This window comes from Lonchura striata, chromosome 3, assembly GCF_046129695.1.
Source record: "Lonchura striata isolate bLonStr1 chromosome 3, bLonStr1.mat, whole genome shotgun sequence".
NCBI classification, from domain to species: Eukaryota; Metazoa; Chordata; class Aves; order Passeriformes; family Estrildidae; genus Lonchura; species Lonchura striata.
In genome coordinates this window covers 15195984-15217323 of record NC_134605.1, presented here as the reverse complement: position 1 = coordinate 15217323, position 21340 = coordinate 15195984, and the positions used below count along the sequence as shown (strand labels likewise).

General features: G+C 36.8%; 1 protein-coding gene across 4 annotated transcripts in view; it reads left to right on the top strand.

Moving 5' to 3' along the window:
• Nucleotides 1-21340, top strand: part of THADA (THADA armadillo repeat containing) — a 151757-nt gene that overhangs the window by 28074 nt on the left and 102343 nt on the right. For 3 of the 4 annotated variants that reach the window (XM_021526433.2, XM_021526432.3, XM_077781904.1), the window contains exons 23-26: nt 1599-1731; nt 4382-4495; nt 5589-5711; nt 6342-6433. In XM_021526433.2, coding sequence (XP_021382108.2) covers nt 1599-1731; nt 4382-4495; nt 5589-5711; nt 6342-6433 — 462 coding nt within the window. Of the gene's footprint in view, nt 1-1598; nt 1732-4381; nt 4496-5588; nt 5712-6341; nt 6434-15425; nt 15691-21340 lie in introns of those variants that run through there. The other variant, XM_077781905.1, reaches the window with a different exon arrangement.

Here is a 21340-nt window from a genome sequence, read left to right as displayed (position 1 = left end):
GCATCCTGTAAGTAAGCAAGGACAAACACTTAACAGCAAAAGAAAGAGAGTAGTTAAAAGAGAACTCATTATGAGTTTCCAGGTTAATCTAATTGCTTCTGCCATAGGCTTGGGGCAGAAAGTGCCTTTCTTTTAGGCCATGGTATGAAATGAGGTATCACTTGTGAAGCCTGACTCCTCTTGAGCTCTGGACTGGTGGTTTGCATTCTGACTGCCCTTCTGAAGAGGTGCTGCCTTTAAAAAAATGGGGAGAATGCCTGGCAGCAGTGTAGGAAATGTGGAAATCCTGCAGGAATTACTAGAGAGTAAGAAGTGTCCTGTGTCTTCTGCTGACCTGTCTGACACTTCCTGTGACCTCAGGTTTCTTCATTACTAATTTTCTAGGTGTTTTGTAAAAGAAGGAAAGGAGTGTTTCACTGCAGATTAAAGCCTCATTTTTTTCTTCATGATCAGGTTTTTAGCCAATGTAAATTCTTGCTTTAATAAGAGGAGGATGAAGAAGGGAGGAATATATGCAGAGCTTCCATTAGATTTTGGTTTTCACACAGGTATCTGCTGCCTTTCACCTTTGCTTTTAAATTCTTTATTTCGGTCATCCAGATAGAAAACTTGATTCTAGTCTTACCCTAAGGTCTTACTACTTTATCTTGAATGTAATTATGGTTTATATTTTTAGGTAAGGCAAGTCCTGCATGGTTGAGATAATTGCAGTTGTATTGCCCATAGTGTTGAATTATTTCTTGTACTCTGAAGCACGTGTCAAAACAGTGTGACAGGTTTTAATAACTATGTCCTGTTAATAGGAATTTTTTGTAACAATGAATGATCCTTTTGGAACATTGACATAAGATTAATGGGCTAATGTTGCACACTGAATGTGGTACATTTTATTGAACTGAACAGCACCAGTAATTGAAATTGACTTGAATTTTTTCCTTGTCCTTGGAAGTCGTTTGCTTTCAGGCAACGCTGAGTTTTATAACTGCAGAGGAGGAGTATTTGATGATAGGAGAGCAGTTTAGGTGCTTTGTGAAAAGTTTGACTGACTTAGTATTGAAAAGGGCACTATGTCTTGTTTATCATTCCTTCCATTGCTCTGAGGCTTGCAGGGTGATTTACATAACTTGTACTTACTTTGAGGGGCTTCAGTTTCAGTTTGTATGGTTATAAACACCAATATTAGTGTAAGGGGCACACAGCAGCTGCTGTGTGGCAACGAAGATATGAATTTGTGAAGTGTCACTTCCTACACAGTGGCTGATGTGCATATGTCCTTGTCTTTTTTCTCCAGAGCATGGTAATAATTTCTGGCAGAAGAGAATTGTTGCAGCAAAGCACAGAGTCTTGTTTTCTGCTAAGTTAAATATATTTTGCTAGTGTGGCACTTAATAAGTAGGGTTAATATTACTTGTACCAACACTGGAAAAAGTTACAATTTTGTTTAAAATTTATCTGATTTCATAATAAAAATCTGTGTCTGCGCTTGGAGATGTTAACATACTGTAAGAAATATTTCTTAAGGTTGCTAAATGTTTTGTTTGACTTTGTCCTTGCTTTATTTACTTGTTTCATATTTCTTGTGTATCTGTTTGATGTAGATGTAACAGCGAGAGTCTGCACAAGATGCCAGAACACTGGCTAAGCTGTGTGTTAGAAGAAATCAAATCTTGTGATCCTTCTTCCACACTGTGTGCAACCAGGCGGAGTGCAGGAATTCCATTCTACATACAGGTACCAGCTAATGCCACTGCCTCTGATGAAAATGTATTCTCCAGAAAGGGCATTAAAAAAAAAAAATGAAATTGCATATTTATTTTTCCCACTTCAACCCCTTTTGATCAAACAATTGTTTAGTTTTTTAGACTTTGATTGCCTTTGTACAGTCAAGAAGCTGTTTTTAATTGAACTATGTTTGGCACCTCAGTTCTGTTGACTCTTGAGAGTTTTGTCTTGTGGTAGATTTCTAAAGCCTGTGTTTAGGCTTTGTGTTACAACTGTAATAATTCTGGCAAATTCATAGATTAATTCACAGATTAAGTAGGGCTTTGTTAACTATGTACGACTTCAGTGCAAAGCAGGAGGCTGGTAGAATATGAACAGACCTTCACAGAATTGTAAAATGGTGGCCTATTAAATACTGCAAAGAACTTGGGAAGGCCACTCAACAGCAATAAGGCACAAGTAGTAGTGTCACACTGACTGGTGTTGACTGGCAGTCTTAAATGCAATGAAGGAGTACATTACTGAAGACTTCTATCTGTGAACATGGGGCCATGCTGTCACATTCTTCCCACTCCCTGTGTTTCCTTCAGCTCCATTAATCTCAGCCTCTCTGACTTCAGCCAAGCTCAGGACGGATGGCAGGATGGCAGTGTTTTTCTCTGTGTGAAGTGTCACCTCTTGCTGAGTGTCCCACATTAGTATGCAGCAGCTCATCTACATCCTTGTGGGGTCAGTCACTGCAGAGTTGGTTTTGCAGATTCTTAATACTGCACCTATTTTAATTCCTTTGTTCCTTAAAGCAGCCATATTTGCTTTCCCGTAAATTAACCTCCATAATCTTGATGTTCAACCAGTTTTCTAAGACAGGAGTCCAAGAGTAACAATATGGTTTGTAACTTTCTCCATTCTCTGAAATACAGTCTCAAGCACGTTCCAGGGATCCGAGGGACTGCTGGGAGCAAGCTCTCCCTGCCAGAATAATTCATCTTGCTTGTTTTCCACTCTGAGTTTGCCCTGAGAAAGTTGAGGCAGCCAGCTTCTGTCTGACCTCTTATGTCAGTCACAGGCTGCTCCTGGCTTTGCTAGATGTGTGTGCAAGGCAGCAGAGATCAGAAGTAGGGCACTGGCTTTTTCCTGTTTAGTTTCAGCAGTTAAATATCTTTTTCACTTATAAGTTATCTGCAGAAGAAATTCGGTGATTTCGTGTTTTCTGGTTTCCCCATTCACACCACACAGTTTGAATCTGGTGTATATTATCTAGTTTTAATCTTGACAATGTGGGGGGGGAAAAAAGCATATTTGAATCAGTGTTTTATGTAAAACGTTACTGTAAGGACTAGGTGGACCCAGAGATAACCCACTGCATGTGTAGTCTGCAGTCAGCCTACTGATTCCATAAGGCAAAGCTTGCTCTGTGCCTCAGCTCTGTGGATAAATAGGTCAGAGACTTCTTTTTTCACAGCTCCGGAAGAGTACAAAGTTTAGTCAGTTAACAGGAAAGTTTGAAATTAACATTGGGATTAGTCTGAAATAAACTATTTTCATATTGTAATTTTATAGTAAAGAGAGGTGGTAGTGTTCTTTGGAAGTGGTTTTGAATGTGTCCATAGGCTCAGTAAAATGAGTTGAACCTTCAATGCCATGTGGAATTTGGATAATAAAAATATAAGCTGTACTATGTATCCTAACAGTAGTAAAAGAAGGTTGTTTTATTACTGCAGTGTGGTCTCTTTGCTATTTACATCCTGTGCTGTGTTCTTGTTAATCTAAAACACATCTATTTTAATGAGAATATGTAATTTTTGAGGTTGTAACCATTCCATGACCTCTTTAAAATAGGAATGTTATTAATGAGTAGCGCAAAGGTGCAGCTCCCATTGGTGGGTGGGAAAACACGATTTTCAGCTTTAACATGACAAACTTTTATTCTTCATGTCATTCTCTTTTATATTTCATGAACTACTTTTTTTTCCCCACCTGCCCTCTGTTTCTCCTATCATTAAAGATATTGATAAACTGGCAGAAACTACTCTGGGGTTTCTGCCTAAATTCTGTAATTCATTTGGTTCTTACTGATGCTGAACAGACTCTAGGCCCCAAAGCACAAATGGATAATAATCTTTTATTGGTAATAAATGATTTATGATTATTCATTTGTCCTAACTTGGAAAAATTCAACAAGAGCTACTAGAGAGAAAGACTGTTCTAAATTCAGTCCTGCATTTTAGGGAACTAATCTAGAGTATTTTTACCTCAGCTAGATATCCTATCCACTGATACAGATGGATGCATCTCTCCCCTTATTTCAAAAATGTGCTTCTTGTTTTATCCTGTGTTGCAAACCAAATTTATTATTTGGCCAGCCCTTTTCATCTCAAAAAGGTGTTACTAACCTTAAAAATATCAATACTAGGAAATGTAAGTATGTGTAGCATAGCAGATGTTTTTGCTGACCAAAATGCTGTGATTTTTATACTGACAAGCTTTGAACAAAGCTGAGGTGAAACCGTAACTTCATTTTTTGCGAATTTTTCTTAGTCATTCTGTATGCTCAGAAGCTAGGCTGTGGTATGGTAAATGCAGGAGTGAGAGCAGAACTGGTAGTATAGAAAAATGGCTAAAAACATCAGATTTTTAATTTTTTTCTTCTTTTCTATAGGCTTTGTTGGCATCAGAACCAAAGAAGGGCAAAACAGATTTGCTGAAAATGGCAATGAAAGAATTGATATCTCTGGCTGCACCTTTGAATGAATCTTTAAGTGTAATTCCACAGGTAAAATTCAGCCTCTCATCAAAAGGCAAATGTCAAAAGTGTGTTTATGCAATTTCAAACAATGTGTGTTTTTAATGAGGGTGTTCTGTTCTTCCTGCCTATAGCTAGATTTTAAAATGTGTTTGCATGTGTAGAGGTTACAAAGTTACTGTAAAACATGCTAAAAAATGGATTGGGCATAATTCCATAGGTTTTTCTAGTACAGCAAATGAAGTCTCATGTGAGAAATTTACTGCCTAGAGTATATTTCTAAACAGATAGATAAGTAACTTCCTTTTTACAAGTTTGTAAATGAACAAGCAAGTCTTGCTTAAATTTAAAGTAAATAAATGAGTTATTTATGCATGAATCATAGTAAAACACCACATGAAAACTGACTTTAGTCATACTTAGTAACTTCTAAAACATAAGTACATACATTTGGAATACTAAAAAAAGCTTATTTTAAAGGCATGACCTTTATCTTCAAAATGTTATCATTTACTTTCTGTCTGTTTGTAAGTGCAAGCCATAATTTGTTCCCAGTACACAGAAGGATGTCCTAATCACTCTGCCAGATTTTCTGCTGGTATAAATTTATGTAGCCGTGTCAAAGTCTATGAAGCTACATGTATTATGACCTTCCCTTACAGAGGGTAGAGAAATATCAGAAAATGCTCCACATGGTAGAGCAAGCCTGGCTGTCAGTTTTAGCTTAATATTGCCATCCTATGAGCTGTAGTTTATTTTTTCTCACAGTATCTGCAGTGTGTCAAGAATGTTGGAAAAGATGATTCTGATCTTCAAAAGTTATTTTTACAGCCATGATAAGCTAAGGATGAAAGAATGTTGGCCTTCACTTGCAATGCCTAGACTATAGTTGTTAGAGGAATATGTTTTTAACTGTAACTGCTGTTAACATTGTTTACTGCAGCACTATTTTAATGCATTTTTAAGTAGCAGTATTTAATGTATTTAATATGGAAATAAAGTGCTGTAAATGTGTATATAGATTATTTTTGCTTTTCATGTCCACTGTTGTAATTACATAAGTTAAATTTAAGATATTGACTAATTAATTTATATTTTTCATATATTTCTTCTCCCACCACAGGTTCATGCTTTAAATATCCTCCGGGCATTGTATAGGGATACACGTTTAGGTGAAAACATCATGCCTTATGTTGCAGATGGAATAAAAGCATCAGTTCTAGGGTTTATGTCACCTGTCTGGGCAGTAAGTTAATTCTTCATTTTGCTTCTCTAGTTTAACAGGATATAGAGTGGTCCTGTTCATTGAAGCTTTGGTCATGTTTATAAATGGCACTACCACAATTTCTGGAATGTAATATTTTAAGGTGCAGTAAAAAATAATGTAGACCTGCAAAAAAGTAATAATTTTGGTTTTGTTTAATTTTTCTTAATGTGAACTGCTGACATCCAGAAAAAGTAGGGACAAAGATTACCTTATAGGTTAAAGTCTCTCTGGCTGTTAAATTTTGAGTCAGTGCACTTAGCTAGTAAGAAGTGTATTTGCATTCATTCTGCCTGTTACTTTGCTCTTGAATTAAAGATCCCATGTTCAGGTAGAATACTTCATGATCTGCTGTGCTTAAGGTGAATGCTTTGAACCACTAAAAATATAGATGTATTCCTTATAATAAAGAGAGATCTCCAAAGAACCTGAACTTTCCAGTAGTACCATCTTCATTGGAAGGATGCTCTAAATTCATAGTTTCCATGTGCTGACCTGTAGCATGCTTTTCACGCAGGTGTTATTCTTTTTGTCTGTACATTAATGGCTGTATTTAAAAAAATCATACATTTCAAAGGGATTTTTCAAGCATAGTTCTTATTTTTCCTCTAGGTACGAAATTCATCTACACTTCTTTTTAGCGCTCTGATTACAAGAATTTTTGGAGTTAAAAGAGGGAAAGATGAAAATTCTAAAAAAAATAGGTAAGCTTCATTTCATAGCAATTAGAAGTTTGCAAAACATGACCTTAGCCAACAGCAATTTGAAAATGGTGCTTACTTTATGGATATATTTGAATCACGATGTTACAAGAACATCTAGCTCTGCTTAAACCATACTGCCAAGAAGTAAGTGATAGGGACAAAAATATCTGTTGTAAACACAGAGTTAATTTGTACTCAGGTGCAATTTCACAGGAGTGGAATGTTGTTGGGAGGTTTTGCTACGAGTGGCTCTTCCAAAAGCCAGAGGCTCTCATGATCACAAAACAGACCTATTGCTCTTGAGGCCTAAGAGAAGGGGGGTGTAAGAGAATAGTGGTTACATATATGTTCATTTCCTTCTAGAGCAGGCCTGGAGTTAATTTCACCCCTACTTATTTAATTTTCCCCTTAGTCTTCCTGCTCTAGAACACCATCATTTCTCTTTCCTCCAAGCTCTAAAAATTGCAGCTTGCAGAGCCATTTCTCTTTCAAGGGATTCTAGCCTTGGTGTTTGTAGTCCTGCTTCAAATCCCTTACTATTTCACTTCATGTGAAAACAGTTCTCCTCTGACTCTTAAAATTCCCCAGTCCTTAGCATTCCAGTTTCTTTTCAACCTCCAGTTACTGCACAAGGAACCCTGTGTTTTCTTTGGGCCTCCTCCTTTAGCTTTTTCAGCAAACGAAGCATATCCATGCCCTGTGCTCTGTAACTGAAGTTTCTGCTCTAGGAGGGATGTGAAAATAACCCTGGATGTAGAATAAACTCATTAAAAAATATTCCTGGGTAAACCCGTGGGGTCATAGAGTGTTCATGGTATGGATATTATGGTAACCATTTCAGAAATTCCTAATGGATTTTCACATCACAGGCAAGGCATGCAGTTTCTGAAAGAAGGCAATTGTTAAAATTTGCCTTCAGAAATTCCACCCTTTTTATAGTGGTTCCTTACTGGTGATCTGTGTAACTAATAAATTTTTCATGCATATTTTGAAAAACTAAATGTCTTGGGATGATACTGGTCTGTCATCTTTTAGGTGCTACATAGGTGCCATTTTAGCTGTATGAAATAGTTGATTTCAGGTGTCACTTGAAAAACTTAGTTACTGTGCATGTATGAACGTGAGTAAGAAATACAGGTGGGAAACTGGAAGGAGGTTTCCCTTAGAAAATAATCTTTCCCCAAAACAATTTGAAATGTTAGCTGCTCTACTGCATGAAATTATTCTTGTTTTGTCACATACCCAAGTCACTTCTAAATTCACTCCTGTAACCCTCCTGAAGCCCAAGCAGAGCAATAAAAAGTACTTTTCACTTCTTGCCTTCCTACTTTGGTTTTATATTTAAAGTTGGTTTTTTTTACTTTAATTTTTGTATCGAACACTTGCTGAAAGAGATAGACACCCTGCTTTTTAAAAGTTGTGTCTTTGGGAAATACTTGTCACTAACTTCTGCAGTGGGGAGGCGAAGTGACTTCTCAAATGCTTCAGTGTGATGATCTGTGAAATCTGAGATTTCTGTTTGTGAAGCTGCAGAAGGTAATGCATTGAGTGTCTGCTGGAGAGGGGAGATACCAGAATGAGGGAAAGGAATCTTTTATGTAACTGAATTAAATCTATTAATGACAATGCTAATTTTTATGTAACTGGCCCTGTTGAATTGCTCCCCTGAAACTTTATTTACAGTAATTTATTTAGTAATTTTAACCAAAAGATGTTAAAGCTGGGCTGGCTTTATTTTCTTCATCTGTTCATTTAGCAGTTGTGCATTAAACATTGCATGAAGTCACTTCTGCTGCTTTCCATGTGTGCTTGTCAAAACTCTGACACAGGGATTAGGAAGACACTTCTTAAGACAGGTCTGTGAGATACAGGAGGTGTGAAAACAGGCAGAGATTTGATTTGTAGTTCCTGTGTCTGCAGGAGAACCCCACAGGTGGGTATAAGGTGGGCTGTTTAGGAAGAGGGAGGTTTGTGTTTCTGTGGTTTGGCACCACGAGGTGTCACCATTACTGCACAGCTCCCTGCAGCCTCATCCCTGGGTGCAGCTGTGTTTGGGCTTCTCTTCGGGAGTTTTAAACTCAAGGAGTGTTTTGCTCAAACAGAATTCATGTATTAAATACATGTATTAAATTCATGTATTAATACTTGGTATTAAAACCAAGTATTGTTTTCCCTGCTTCCAAAGCACTTAGCAACTTGGATGTATAGGGGCTTTTATGAACATCACCTGGGTTTAGACTGCTTGTTCTGTTGCCTTGAGGATGTTCTGTTTACATTGAGGGACAGAATGTCTAGAGACCAACTCTCCCTTTAGGACCCTGCATAGGTTTCCAGTTTACCTGATTTTAGATTAGGAGGTTAAATCTGTCACTTTTGTGTCAGCAGGGAGTTAGGTTATTACTGGGCTATTCTGGGCATCTCTCTTAAAGATGGGCCTGCTGACTGGTTTCTCAAGAGTTCCTATAATACTGATAGAATTGGGGTGGTTTGTGTAGACTTTCAGAAGGAGGCTTTGCTGGAACATGAGAAGTATTGATGCCTCCTTTTAATTTTAGCATGGATGAAAAAGAAGATGAGTTGGAAAAAATAACAGCTGTGTGCAGTCTTGTAAGTAGAGAGGAGTTCTGTGAAGGCTCTTTTCAGTGGTCCATGCAACTATCGATGTTGAGCTTTTTCTTCTAGTGAAAATAAAGTTAGAACTCTTCTCTGGCTTTTCTCTTTCTCAGAAAGACTGTTAAAACTTTTAATGCTTCTGTGTGTAGGTGTATGTGTGTGTTGGCTAAATGATGTTCTGAATTTCAGAGAATTTACATTTGTAAAATGGCCCAGTTAGCACTTCCTTGTAGAGGGTTTAGTTTAGATTTTATATACTTAATTTGGCAATACAACGTTCTTAAAATGATACTAACTTAAAATGTACAAGACTTGGAGTGAAATTCTAGCCACATAAAATGAAAGTACTGAGGAAGGTTGGAAAGAAGTCTTTGCATTGTGCCTATTGATATTTGGTTACAGAGAGTGTGTTCTGCACAGGTACCATCATGGTGTGCTTTAGAGAAAATACTCCTTGCTGTGCCTGCATCCTAACTTGCCTGGCTAAGGTGGGATCAGCTGTGAGCTGATCCCCCAGCCCCATTGCTGTTCAGCACTTGAACTGTGCCCTGGGATCTGCCCTCCACCCAGGCAGTGACTCAGGAGAGGGTCCCAGCTTCCAAGCACCTCCTCCTCCTGGCTGCTCTGGCATCACAGAATGACGTCAAGGAAGAGCACTGTAAGAACAGCTGGTTCCAAGGCTCCTGCCCTGGAAAGGGACACCTTCCACTAGACCTGATTGCTCCAAGCCCTATCCAACCTGGCCTTGAGCACTTTGAGGAACAGGACATCCACAAATTCTCTAGGCAGCCTGTTCCAGTGCTTCACAGTGAAGAGTTTCTTCCTAATAGCTGATCTAATCCTGCCCTCTGTCAATTTGAAGCCATTCTCTTTTGTCCTATCCCTTACACACCCATATAGAAAGTTTTTCTGCAGCTCTCTTGGAGGCACCACCCTGAGGGGCACATTAAAGACCCGAGTAATGTGCTTGGCTTAATGTGAATTGATTGAATAGGACTTTGGACAGGAATGAGTTCTATAGGCCAATAATGTTTTTTTGTTAAATAGCCACTTCTCTTTTTCGTGTGCAGTCAATTTGCAATGTAGATTTGTTCATTCCATGCACTTTCAAAGGAGCTGGAGTGTATTGTGTGCTTCATAGTTCCATTTCTTTCGTGATCGTTTCTTTTTCATCTTAGTGTTGCTACAGATTACAAATCATCTAAAATAGATTTTTGCTGTGGTTGATCATAGTTTCCAGTGTCACGTAAAAATTAGAATGTCTTGATATGAAGCTGTATGTATATTATGATAGTTAAAGCAACTTATATGTACACTTAATTGAAATTAATTTTGGAATGCAATTAAATTTCTCATCATAGAGGAATTATTTTCTTTCCAAAAGAGTTGCAGTAATAATAGTGGTACTTCCATATATATATGTCAGATACCTTTTTGGTCTGTAGTGCAATGCTAATTAAAGCTGTTACTGCTTGTTAGTGAACAAGACACTTGTCATCAGATATCTGATTAGACTCTTCTTATAAAATTTTTGGTAATTCAGGCTTTTTTTTTTTTTTAATAAACCTCCCTAGCCCCAGTCTCAAAGGATAAAATCCCAAAGGTTAAGCATGATCAGGAATTGCCTTTGAGGCAATTTACCATTTGACTTAGAACAAGCTTCAGTCTTTATGCTAATAAAAAAGGATCATCTTGGTTTATCTGAAAATGGAATTTTTTGATTTGGAATGCAAATGTTGCAGAGTCCTAAGGAAGAGTGACCAATGGCCTCAGGTATAGGCTGGCATTGAAAGAAAGAGTGGGAAGTGGGAGAGTTCCCTCTGCTTTTCACCTTGGTGGAGGAGGTTTCAAGAAGGAAAGTTTCAATTCTTTAATTAAAAACCAGGATTTTAAGTAAGGCTGAGATGGTACTTTGCAACCTGATGATTTTTATGTTTCATAACTGATGTATATATTTGCATTTTGGGAGGAGGGAAGCTCCTCTGTATTTATAATGTAGTGAAGGGATAATGCATATGCAAGAAAATTCTTTGTTGTCAACACAGATTTTCTGTGGAATTAAAACTCACAATGCCTAAAATTTGAGTATGAGTGTTGCCATGTTTGTAGTGTTGGTTTAGATCTATTTGTAAAGAAAGAAAACTTCTTGCCATCTACATTGTCTTTTTAACTGTCATTTATAGCTATCAATAGATGTTAATGACTTCAAACTCTGGAAGGGGGAAACTTATCTTTTTAATTACAGTAAGATGAAAACTATGTAGATGTTAACAGGTTATGAAGATGCCCTGCTGGCCATGAGCAGTCAGCATGCATGACTGCCCTCTGCTTTTGTTGTTTTTATTAAAAGTTAAGTGTTCAGCACTTCTCAGTAAGTCTTGCTTTGCACACTTGAAGCTCACTGAGTGAAATCAAATTAACTTCTAAAAACACTTAAGTTGGTCTATTTTTTCTTACAAATTATATGCTTTTTCCTTAACATTAAGGTTTTTAATACCATAAAGAATCACATTTAACTTTGTGAAAAGTTAGAGGGAAACACTAAAAAGTGAATGTTCTCATGTAAACCTCTGTTTTCATAACATTATCCCTAAATTAGATGAATCTGATATTGTCTTCCTTTTCTCTAAGCTCCTTTTGAGTTGTAGCTTCAAATACATAGACTACATCGTATGTACACGATTCCTGTTACAGATCTCATTCCTGGCAGGCTAACACAGTATTTCTGACTTAGCACCTGAAAAGTCTGTCTGACATCAAAGAAGTTTTGTCAACCTTAATAGCAAGCTTATTAGACATTTTCAGTGGATGATACTAAGCTCTGTAGGACTTCTGGGATGGGTCAGGGTTGCCCGCAGAGGGGTGGCCAGTCCTTTTTTGGGGTAAATCAAAGAAACCTCAGTGGTACTAACATGGTCAGGCTGTGTGGTAAAATGGGATAGCTCTCAGGTGAGTGCCCTGGAGGGGATGCTCACAGTGAGTCCAGTCCTTAAACGCTCGGTGGAGACACACCAGTGGCAGAATCCCCGTGTGCCAGCTGAGTACAGCTCTGTGTGAGGGATGATGGCCCAGGCTGTGGCTCCAGGAGTGCTGAGCCTCTGCTGCCGGCTCCAGCAGGGATGCAGGGATGCGCACGTATGGTTCCATTCACAGAAGGGCCTCGCTGAGCTCTGTGCCTCTTGGCTTGTGTGCTGGGCAGGGCTTGGGATTGCTTATCTTGGATCTCGTTGGTGATTCCCTAGCGGATTTTCTCTGGCAGTGTTGGCCTGTTGCAGTTCTTCAGTTGAAATACTGTGTACTGACAGGGAGGTTTTGTGAGGTGACTGAGCCATTTCACTGCCTCTGGTGCTTTTCCTCTGGCTCCTTTTGTATCACCTTTTGCAGCCTGAAGCCTCTGTGTTACCTCACTTGTTCTTTCACTCACTGCTTTCAAAGTAGTTATTAAGGATTTGTTGCAGTACATTGCCTTGTGAGGGGGTTGTTTTTATTAAGGAAAAAAAACCCTTGCCCTTCTGTCTGCCAAAAATAGGCCACATTTATTTTGTTCAACTTTTTGTTTTTAGTACTCTGTCTCTCTTTTTTTAATTGACTTTGACAGATTTAGAAGACTTAATCTTAGAACTGTCTCAAGAAAACATGCAAAAGTTCAGGCTGACTCAGATAACCGTTACGGCTTTTGCTGATTAATAGTTCAATAACAATATGCTTGTTTAAACATTATTTTGAACAGGATCCCTAAGTGCCTTTATAACAAGAATAATGATGATGAGGTGCTATTAACTTGTAAGCTTTAGGTAAAATTTATGAAAGTTTTGTGCAGAAACGGAAAGAAATTGAAAATAAGCTCCTAAACAAATCCCTCTGTTACCATCTTAATTACTCTGTTTTGCAGGTCTAAACTAAAACTCTGAAATCCCCTGTAGCAGAAAATAAGGACTTTTCTTCTTGAGGCTGAAGATACTCTGTCTGTATGATTTCTGCTGGTTTTAGGAACACTGTATGTCTTTCTTTTTTTGATAAAATACCTAAAATCTACAGAACCATTTTTACTTCAAGATTTTATCTTGTCTATACAGAGTCAGAAAAGCAATAACCCACATAAATCCCAGTCACATTTCTGGGGCCTAAAACGCAGTTAAATCATTGCTGTGCAAATGTGTATCTCTGCTCTCCTAAACAGGGAGTATCTTCATAACATCCTGCTTTCAGTCAGCACCAGAAAATAGAGAGATGAACGTGGTAAAATGACCTGAATGAAAGTTTACCCAAAGTGAAACATCCTTAAAATATATATGCTTGCCCAGGTTAACTCCAGTTCATTCATATGTTTTAAATAAATTAGGGCCATAATGTTAATTTTTGTTTCTACCAAGTGAATAAAATGCATTCCATAAAACAAAAATTAATGTAAATAATTACTAGCCACATGAGTAGTTAATTTAGTTTCTGTTGCAGTGATAAAAGTTTTCATTAGTATGAATGGAAGTAATTATTCTGTTTTGATCCATGCATATTAAACATATCCTTTATTCATTAACTCCACTGTGCTAAGTAAAAAGCAGCTACTCCTCACAGAATACTGCCAGAGAGAAATTATGGATTATTGGAGCTGAAATTTACAATACCAAATTTATGGTAGGAGACTAAAGATAATAGTGTTATAGGCAGTAGTTGAACAGAATTCTTGGAGACTTTCTAAATATATATATATATATATATATATATATATTCATATGCATATATCCTAATTTTAGGATATGCAAAATTAGGTACATACATTTGTATGTACATATACTCATGCACAGTTGAATGTCCTAAAAAAAAGTTTGTTGAAAGTAATTATATAAAAATAAATAATTAAACTCATTTTTAGATACAGTTTTAAATACATGCATATCTATAAAGGTAACATTTTTCTATGTGTAGCAAAGTTGAGTGGTGATTAATGTGTTGATATAGGTGCCCAGTTGTATCTGTGATTTAAGTGCTGGTCCCCTGTTTTTATTGTAAACCCACTGTATGCATACTTCTCTATGTAGCATTGCAGCAAAAGTGCTCTTGTAGAAGTGCTTTTCTCAAGTTACTTTATTGAACTGTGTGTTGCATAATTATTCCTCTTAAGTCACACTTTACCTGATTTTTTTTTTTTTTGTTCATGCAGGTGCTCTTTCCATACCTGTTCACACAAAGAGTGCAATAAATACCAAAACAAGAGAGATCAAAGCAAACCAGACCATGCAGTCCTTTAGAAATCTTGGCTAGCTCTCTTGTAAATAAAAGTGCCTCTAAAGCAGAAGGTATTTAGCTGCTGTATTTATACAGGTTTTGATTGACAGTTCAGTTATTAACCTCATAAAAACACAGCAGCATAAACTGGTATGAATGTTTATTCTAGCACTTCTGTCTGAAGGAAAATGAAAAGCAAGATATAGTGGCATATTCTTAGTTTCTTTTAAGTATTTATTTTAGGTCTGTGTAGCATAGAAGAATGTTTTTTCAAGTCAGTGAACTCAAACTATTTTGCTTACTGTTCTGGGATCTAAGTGTTTTCTAATTACTAACAAAACAAATGTTAGACTTACTGAAGGTACAGTCACCACATCTTTATTAAAGGTCCAAACCTCACATCTTTGTGATGGCGCTTCTTTCCCCTTCATAGTGTTTTCCATTTCATTTGGGGTAGAAATGAAATCTGAATTGTTTTTTGCAACTGATTTGATGAGTTTACAGAAAAATAGTGCCTTTTTGTCACAGAGGAGGTGTCCTGTATCATGTTAGGTCTAGAAAAACAAGTATGCAATAATCTTCCGTATCCTTGCTCTTGGGCTTATTAGCCAATGCATTACACCCCTTTTTTTTTTTTTACAGTTGTTTTTTCCATGCTTCATTGTGGCCTCCCACAAAATTACACGGCCATTTTCCCTTCTAAGGCAGCACTAAAATTCTTTTTTTTGTGTGAAATCTTTTATTGAAAGCAGTTTGTCATGAATCCTGAGACAGTATGTGATTTCAGGAATTTAACTCTTAGGTATATTCTTTAAACAAAATTATCTGCAGCAAATTAAAATTTGTATTTAATCTCTATTTCTAAAGGAACTTGCCTGCTGCTATTGTCTGTCTCTGAGTAAGAAAAGTGATAGTTCTCTGGTGATCATTCAGAGGGACTGTTAATCAAGAGCTTTCATAAATATGTAGTACTTCTGAAATAAAATTTTAAGTGATTATTTTTATTTCTACATCAAGCTAGTATTTTAAATACTGTCATACAATGTGGCAAAAATAATAGTTCATGCTAAATTAAAGAATAAATTAGTAACTTAATAAAAACTGTTACATCTCAAGAATTTTTTTCTGAGCCGGATCTGTTGTTTACTTGCAGTGGCTTGTGATGGCCACCAAATGCAGGAAGACAAGAAAAACTAGATCTTTTAAGAAGGCAATGTTATAATCGTGGTGGCAGAGTGGGAAGTAGCTAAGTGGAGCCATACAAATCATAAAGGGATCTCTTTGTCCTGTTTCCTTGATTCCCGTGGAGAGCTTGACTGCTAGCAACAGTCCATCAGGTCAGTGGTGTGTTTGGATGAGTTGAAACTCCAAAGTTTCCAGGACATTTCATAACAGAAATTGTGAATAACAGTGCTTCATTCCCCTGCACAATTTAAAACTTCCAGGCTATGATTTGTGACCACTGGTCCTTCCTGTATGCTCTGTACCTACTGCAAGAAGATTATTAGCTCTGTAGTCTTTGATTCCTTCAAGTGGTAGTAGGCTCCTTTTAGGTCTACCCTGGACCTCCTCTTGGTCAAACAGAACAAACCTGGCTCCTTCAGCTTTTTACAGGGCATGTTCTGTAGGCCATGCCCATCTGAGCAGCTCTTTGCTGGACCCTCTCTTGTTCTGATCTCTTCTGAACTTGGCAACCCAGAACATGATGGGGGATTCCATGTGCAGCCTCACTCATCTGCTGCAGCATTCGCTCTAATGACCACATTCTCATGTGTGCTTTGCCCTGTGAGCAGTGAGGATGTGCCCTTGGCATCCACTGTAACCCCTATATTTTTTCCCTTAGGGTTGTTGGTTTCTCAGCCAGTTGGTTTTCACCCTGTGCTGATGCTCAAGATTATTCATCCCAGGTGCAAAGTCTGTCATTTTATGAATTGTCCTCCTTACTACCACTTTTGAATAATTTCAAATGTTACATATTTGTGGTTTTAGTTGTATAATATTATGCTGTTTTGCTGTATAATAAAATACAAGATAAAATTACCCCTTGAGTCAAATACAGTAAATTAATTGAGTTTTGCTTTCTAACAGAAAGGTTAGAACCTTTCTGTTTTCTCTACCTTTATTGTTGTTACTCATCCTGTCATGACATGCAGGTGATTGTAATATAATTTAGCCCTATTAAAGGAGCAAAAAATTATTGTAATTCTTAAAGCATGTCTGAAATCAACTTTGGTCTTTACCATAAACTCAGCATAAATCAGTCTTCCATATGTATTTTTCTTGGTGTTTTCTGTGTAGTTAAAAAAAAGTTTCCCATTTATTGAGTTTAGACTCTGAAATCTATTAGCAGGGAAATAGGCTTCCTATATTTTGAGACAGCATCTAACTGTTTAATAAGTGATAAGGGTCAGGGAAAGAACACAAATGTTAAAATGGGCAACTAAAACCTAGTCTAGTCAGGTTAGCCTAGTTAAGTTGCATTGTGGGATTTTTTCATAAATCAACAATGTCAGAAGAAGCATATTTGTAAAATGTATATTGTCTACATAAATCTATCATTTTGAATGACAGTTTTGACAAAGTCAGTCCTGGTTTTCAAGTTCTTTCAGCAGCAGTTGTCCTTGCAGTGCCAGGAGTATGTTGGGTTTTGTTTCTGCATTACTGCTCTTTAACATAAAGGATCATCTGACATGGGCTTAATGATTCCAATGTAAGGATTGTTACAACACAAGTAGATTTTACAGGAGACAATTAAAAAAAATCAAATTTCATCAAAACTATATTCTTGGTCCTGATCTAACTGTGCCATGTCTATATTTTTTCACATTCCAGTTCTATTTTTTATTTTTAAATGTAGTGTTATTTTTCCCTATCAAATATCTGACCATGTATTTGCTAGCTGATATGAGATGTTAGCAATATTTGTTTCAAAAAAACCACTAGAAACCTTTGCTGCCCTCAGAAGATTGTCTCTAAAGCTCACCTATGTTATACTCAAATATGAACATATTTGCTGCAGATGTTCTTTTACATGTCAGTTACTAAAAACGGCCCACAAGGTTATAAAGCTTCATTCTTCTGAAAAATAAATGAAAGAACAGAAGCAGGTAATCTCTGACATGTCAAAATAAAATGATATGTATGCCCCAATGTCACAGCAGAATTTTAATCTCCTGGAGTGTTCTCTTAAGTGTACAGCACAGTTTTAAAAAGAACACTGCAACAGCCATGATTTTATTCTTAAATGTATTTTTAAATGCAGTTAAATAATCCACCTACTTGTTATGTATAAAGTTGGAATATTTTGTTAGTTAAATATTTTGTTAATTAAATAAATATAGATGTCAGCCCTAGAGTTCTGTGGCATCAAGTTGCTACTGAGACAAACACAATTGTTTAATCACTGGAGATGTCAGTTTTAGCAGCATTTATGAATTGGTTCTAGAACTTTGATGTTATTGACATCGCCACAAGCAAAGCACATGAAAACTGTAAAGGATATTATTCTTGGCTTAATTTAAGCCACTCCAGCTTCTGTTCTGAAAAGTGATAAAGCCAAAGAACTGGTGCTAAATGAATGGAAGAACTGTTGATACTCAGGAGTATAATAGGGGCTTCTGGGTTAGGTTACTTCAGAAAAAGTAGAACTGGTTTTTGCATCTTTTCTGAAGAAGCGCTATCAACACTCTGAACTGTGTATCGTGCTTAAACCAAATTTTCCTTTGAAGTCTTACAGACTTACAGTTGGCTTTGAGTTTTCTTTTTTTCTTTTTTTTTTTTTTTTACATTTTTATCCCTAGCATTAGTTGGATTTTGTAATTTAGCTGTGATTCAGTTTTTTTCCAAGTGCTTATTGCTAGCTGTTAAATTCTGTCCTTCCTATCATCACATGCCTTCAGAGTAACTTCTTGCCAGTTGATGGGACTTCCATATTCGGTGAAAGCTTTTTCTTCCCCCCCTTTTGCCTGTTCCAGAATCTATTTAGGAGGAAGAATTTGACTCAAGGGCACACACAGAAGTGCTAGGAGTGGTGGGTGTAGCTTGATTCCATATGACATGGTACAGAAGATACTTCTGTATTACTGTTTCCTGTTAATGGAACATCTTTTCAGGTGGGGAGAACTGAATGAAAATGGCAAAAAACCTACTGTATGTCTGCCTACATATACATTCTTAGTCAGTCTTCTGAGTACTAAACCATGACTGCTGTGTCTAGCCATCAAAATGAAACCTTTTGTGAATGGGTTGTACTCTGTCATCTGGCTTTTGTGCAGCATTGCTTGCATGAAAAAACATTACATTGTTAAACTGGAAACTCTGTGAGGTGTAAATACTGCATCTTAAGTACTGCAGTATTCTGCATGTATACAGTTCTTCAAATTATTTTTGCAAGTGAATTTAGTGGGATATAAGTGCTTCCATTAGTTTCTCTCTCAGCCTTTCTACATTAAGCATCATTTTAATTATGTACTTGAATGACTTTTTTCATTTGAGAAGAGGGATTTTATTGTAAGCATCATCAGCCAATTGGTAACTGTTGTGTTTCATTGCTCTACTTCCTCTCTGTGAATAACCTTCCACCAGTTCATTGTTTGAGTCTCAATTATCCTGTTTGAAATTCTGGATTGTGAAATTGTGCTTCTTAGAGTTACTAACAGGAAAAAAGAAAATACTATTTCAGAGTCTGTGGTTGAACATACTGTTGAAGATGATCTCTGAAGCAATATAAAAATAGTTTCAGCTGGACATGGGGTAAAATAATAGTATCTTAAGGCTCTTCTCAGTTACTTCTCTTATAAAGACATTTTAAGGGGAGTAGATGTAAAATCTTGTGATCTGCAGAATGTTTGGTTTAGGAATTTAATTATGGCTGCTCTGTTGCCAAAAATCTGTGTTTGAGCTATGTCAGTGACTAATGGGAAGGTAGCTATCTGTATTTTTAATTTAAGCCTATTGTTCCCTGTCAGATCTGTCATAGAATTGGAAGAAAAAGTTTGTTGCATGAAGACTGTTGGCAGTGGCTTTGGAGTTGTTTTAGTCCACATTTACTTGATATGTTCTTTTATAGCTATGTCAGGGATTTGTCTTCTTTTAAAGACATGGATAGCCTGTTACATGTGAAGCCTAACTCACATTGTGTGCATATGTACATCCATGAATCTGTTCATATAACTAACATGCATGGGACATATCTCAAAGTGATAGTACCTGTTTTTTGAAGGAGTATGATTTTTGATTAAATTAATATAAAATATGTGGCTTAGTGTCATGAACAGTTTTGAAGAGCAGAACCATTATACTTCTTGTTGTTCCAGTCTCAATTACAGGGCACAAATAGTTGTGTGTACATGTTTCCAGGAGCAAAAAGCATGGTCAGCATTAAAAAATGAAACAACTAAATTCCTCAGTATTGTTCCATACTGTCTAGCTGTTTTAATTCCTGCTTATTTCCAGTTGTGCATCTTCTTGCCTTGACATCCCAAGTACGGATTCACACTTAACTTAATGCTCTGTATTTTGAGCACACTTTTTAATTTTGCAGCACTTCTGATAATGTGTATTGTTTCTTGTTTCCCCTCTGAACTGGAGGCCCTTTAACAGTCTGCTCAGACAGTTGTGTCTCCTTTTTTTCTGAAAATGCCTGTGGACATCTTCTCTGCAGATACTGCCTGTCAGTGGTTTTGATTAGGCTGGCTTAGCCTATCAATAAGCTCTGGAGCAGTAAAGCAAGTAGGAGGTTAGGTAGGTTATATAATTTACCCACTTCAGTAGTTATAATTGTATTTTCCTGTCAGAAAGATTTATGAAACCATGCTAATTGCAAAGAATTTTGAGGCTTTGTAAAGGTATTCAGTTCCATTATTTAATACTGATTCAAATGTGGATACTGAATTTTTAACACATTAAAATTGGACTTGGTTAAAAGTACTTGTGCTACTTGGATGTAGTCTTCGCTTAAATTTCTAAGCAGTGGCCATCCATTCCATAGGAAACTTGACCCCAATTCTGCTTTTGCTTTTTGCACTCTGTAGCACAAGAGGTGGAGATGTTACAGCATTTTTGGATAGAACTTTTTCTTTATAAATACTGAGTTCTTAATGTTTTACATAGGAAAATTCAGTAGGATGGGCTGTTTGGTTGGATAGATCTTAGGCTTTGTGCTGTCCCTGGCTTGGCATCTTCAGTTTATTATATATTTTGTGTGCAAAAAAATTGAAGTTTTGAGGACACTTAGAAAAAAATTGCATGAGTGTCTTCTGCTTAAATAGCCAGTTATTTTCAGTATTGATGTCTTTTAACTGTCCTCATTAGTGCTTCAATTTACATTAATTCACTTTTAATAGTTCCATGTAATTTTTAAATCTGAAATCTTCTTTGTAGCTATTAGAGCTACTGCAGATTCCTGTTTTCAGTTCCAGCATTTCACTATATTGTATATATATATATATTCATAGAATTTTTTCTTAAGTGCCTTGGGAAAGTCCCTCTTTGAACATTTGTTTGCACCTAACAGTCTGGTTTTGCTGTGTTTATCCTGTGGCCTGTGGCTAAGGCATGTTATGTTAGCTGAGTGCTGGAAAGAGTTGTGCTGATGTTTGCCATGTGCTCGTTTACTCGTGCAGGATTTTTTTTGTCTGCTTATTTTTATGCACATTCAGTCTTGCCATCTCATTGTGTTATTTTTCCAAACCTGGATCTGTCTGGTTCTTGGAAGCTTTGCATTGGACTCATGCTAACATGGAACATTTATCTTTGTTGATCTTGTGGCAAGCAAGCTCTGCAGTTGGCTTTGTTTTTCTAAATGATGGCCTTTCATTTATTTATTTTTAAAGGAAGTCTTTTTAATCTTCATACCATCTATGTCTAATTCGAGCTTCCTCACAGCAACATTCAAGTGGTTCTTGCTTCGATGATGCTGAACAGTTTCATATAAACCATGAAGCCATCCTTTATCTGATGAAAAGATAGTAAAACAAACATAGAAAATTTTTACTTACGTCTTTTTAGCTTGGATTGATTTGCTGTTGCAGTTTTAACTGTGCCACCTTACTCTGGTTCTGGCCAGGG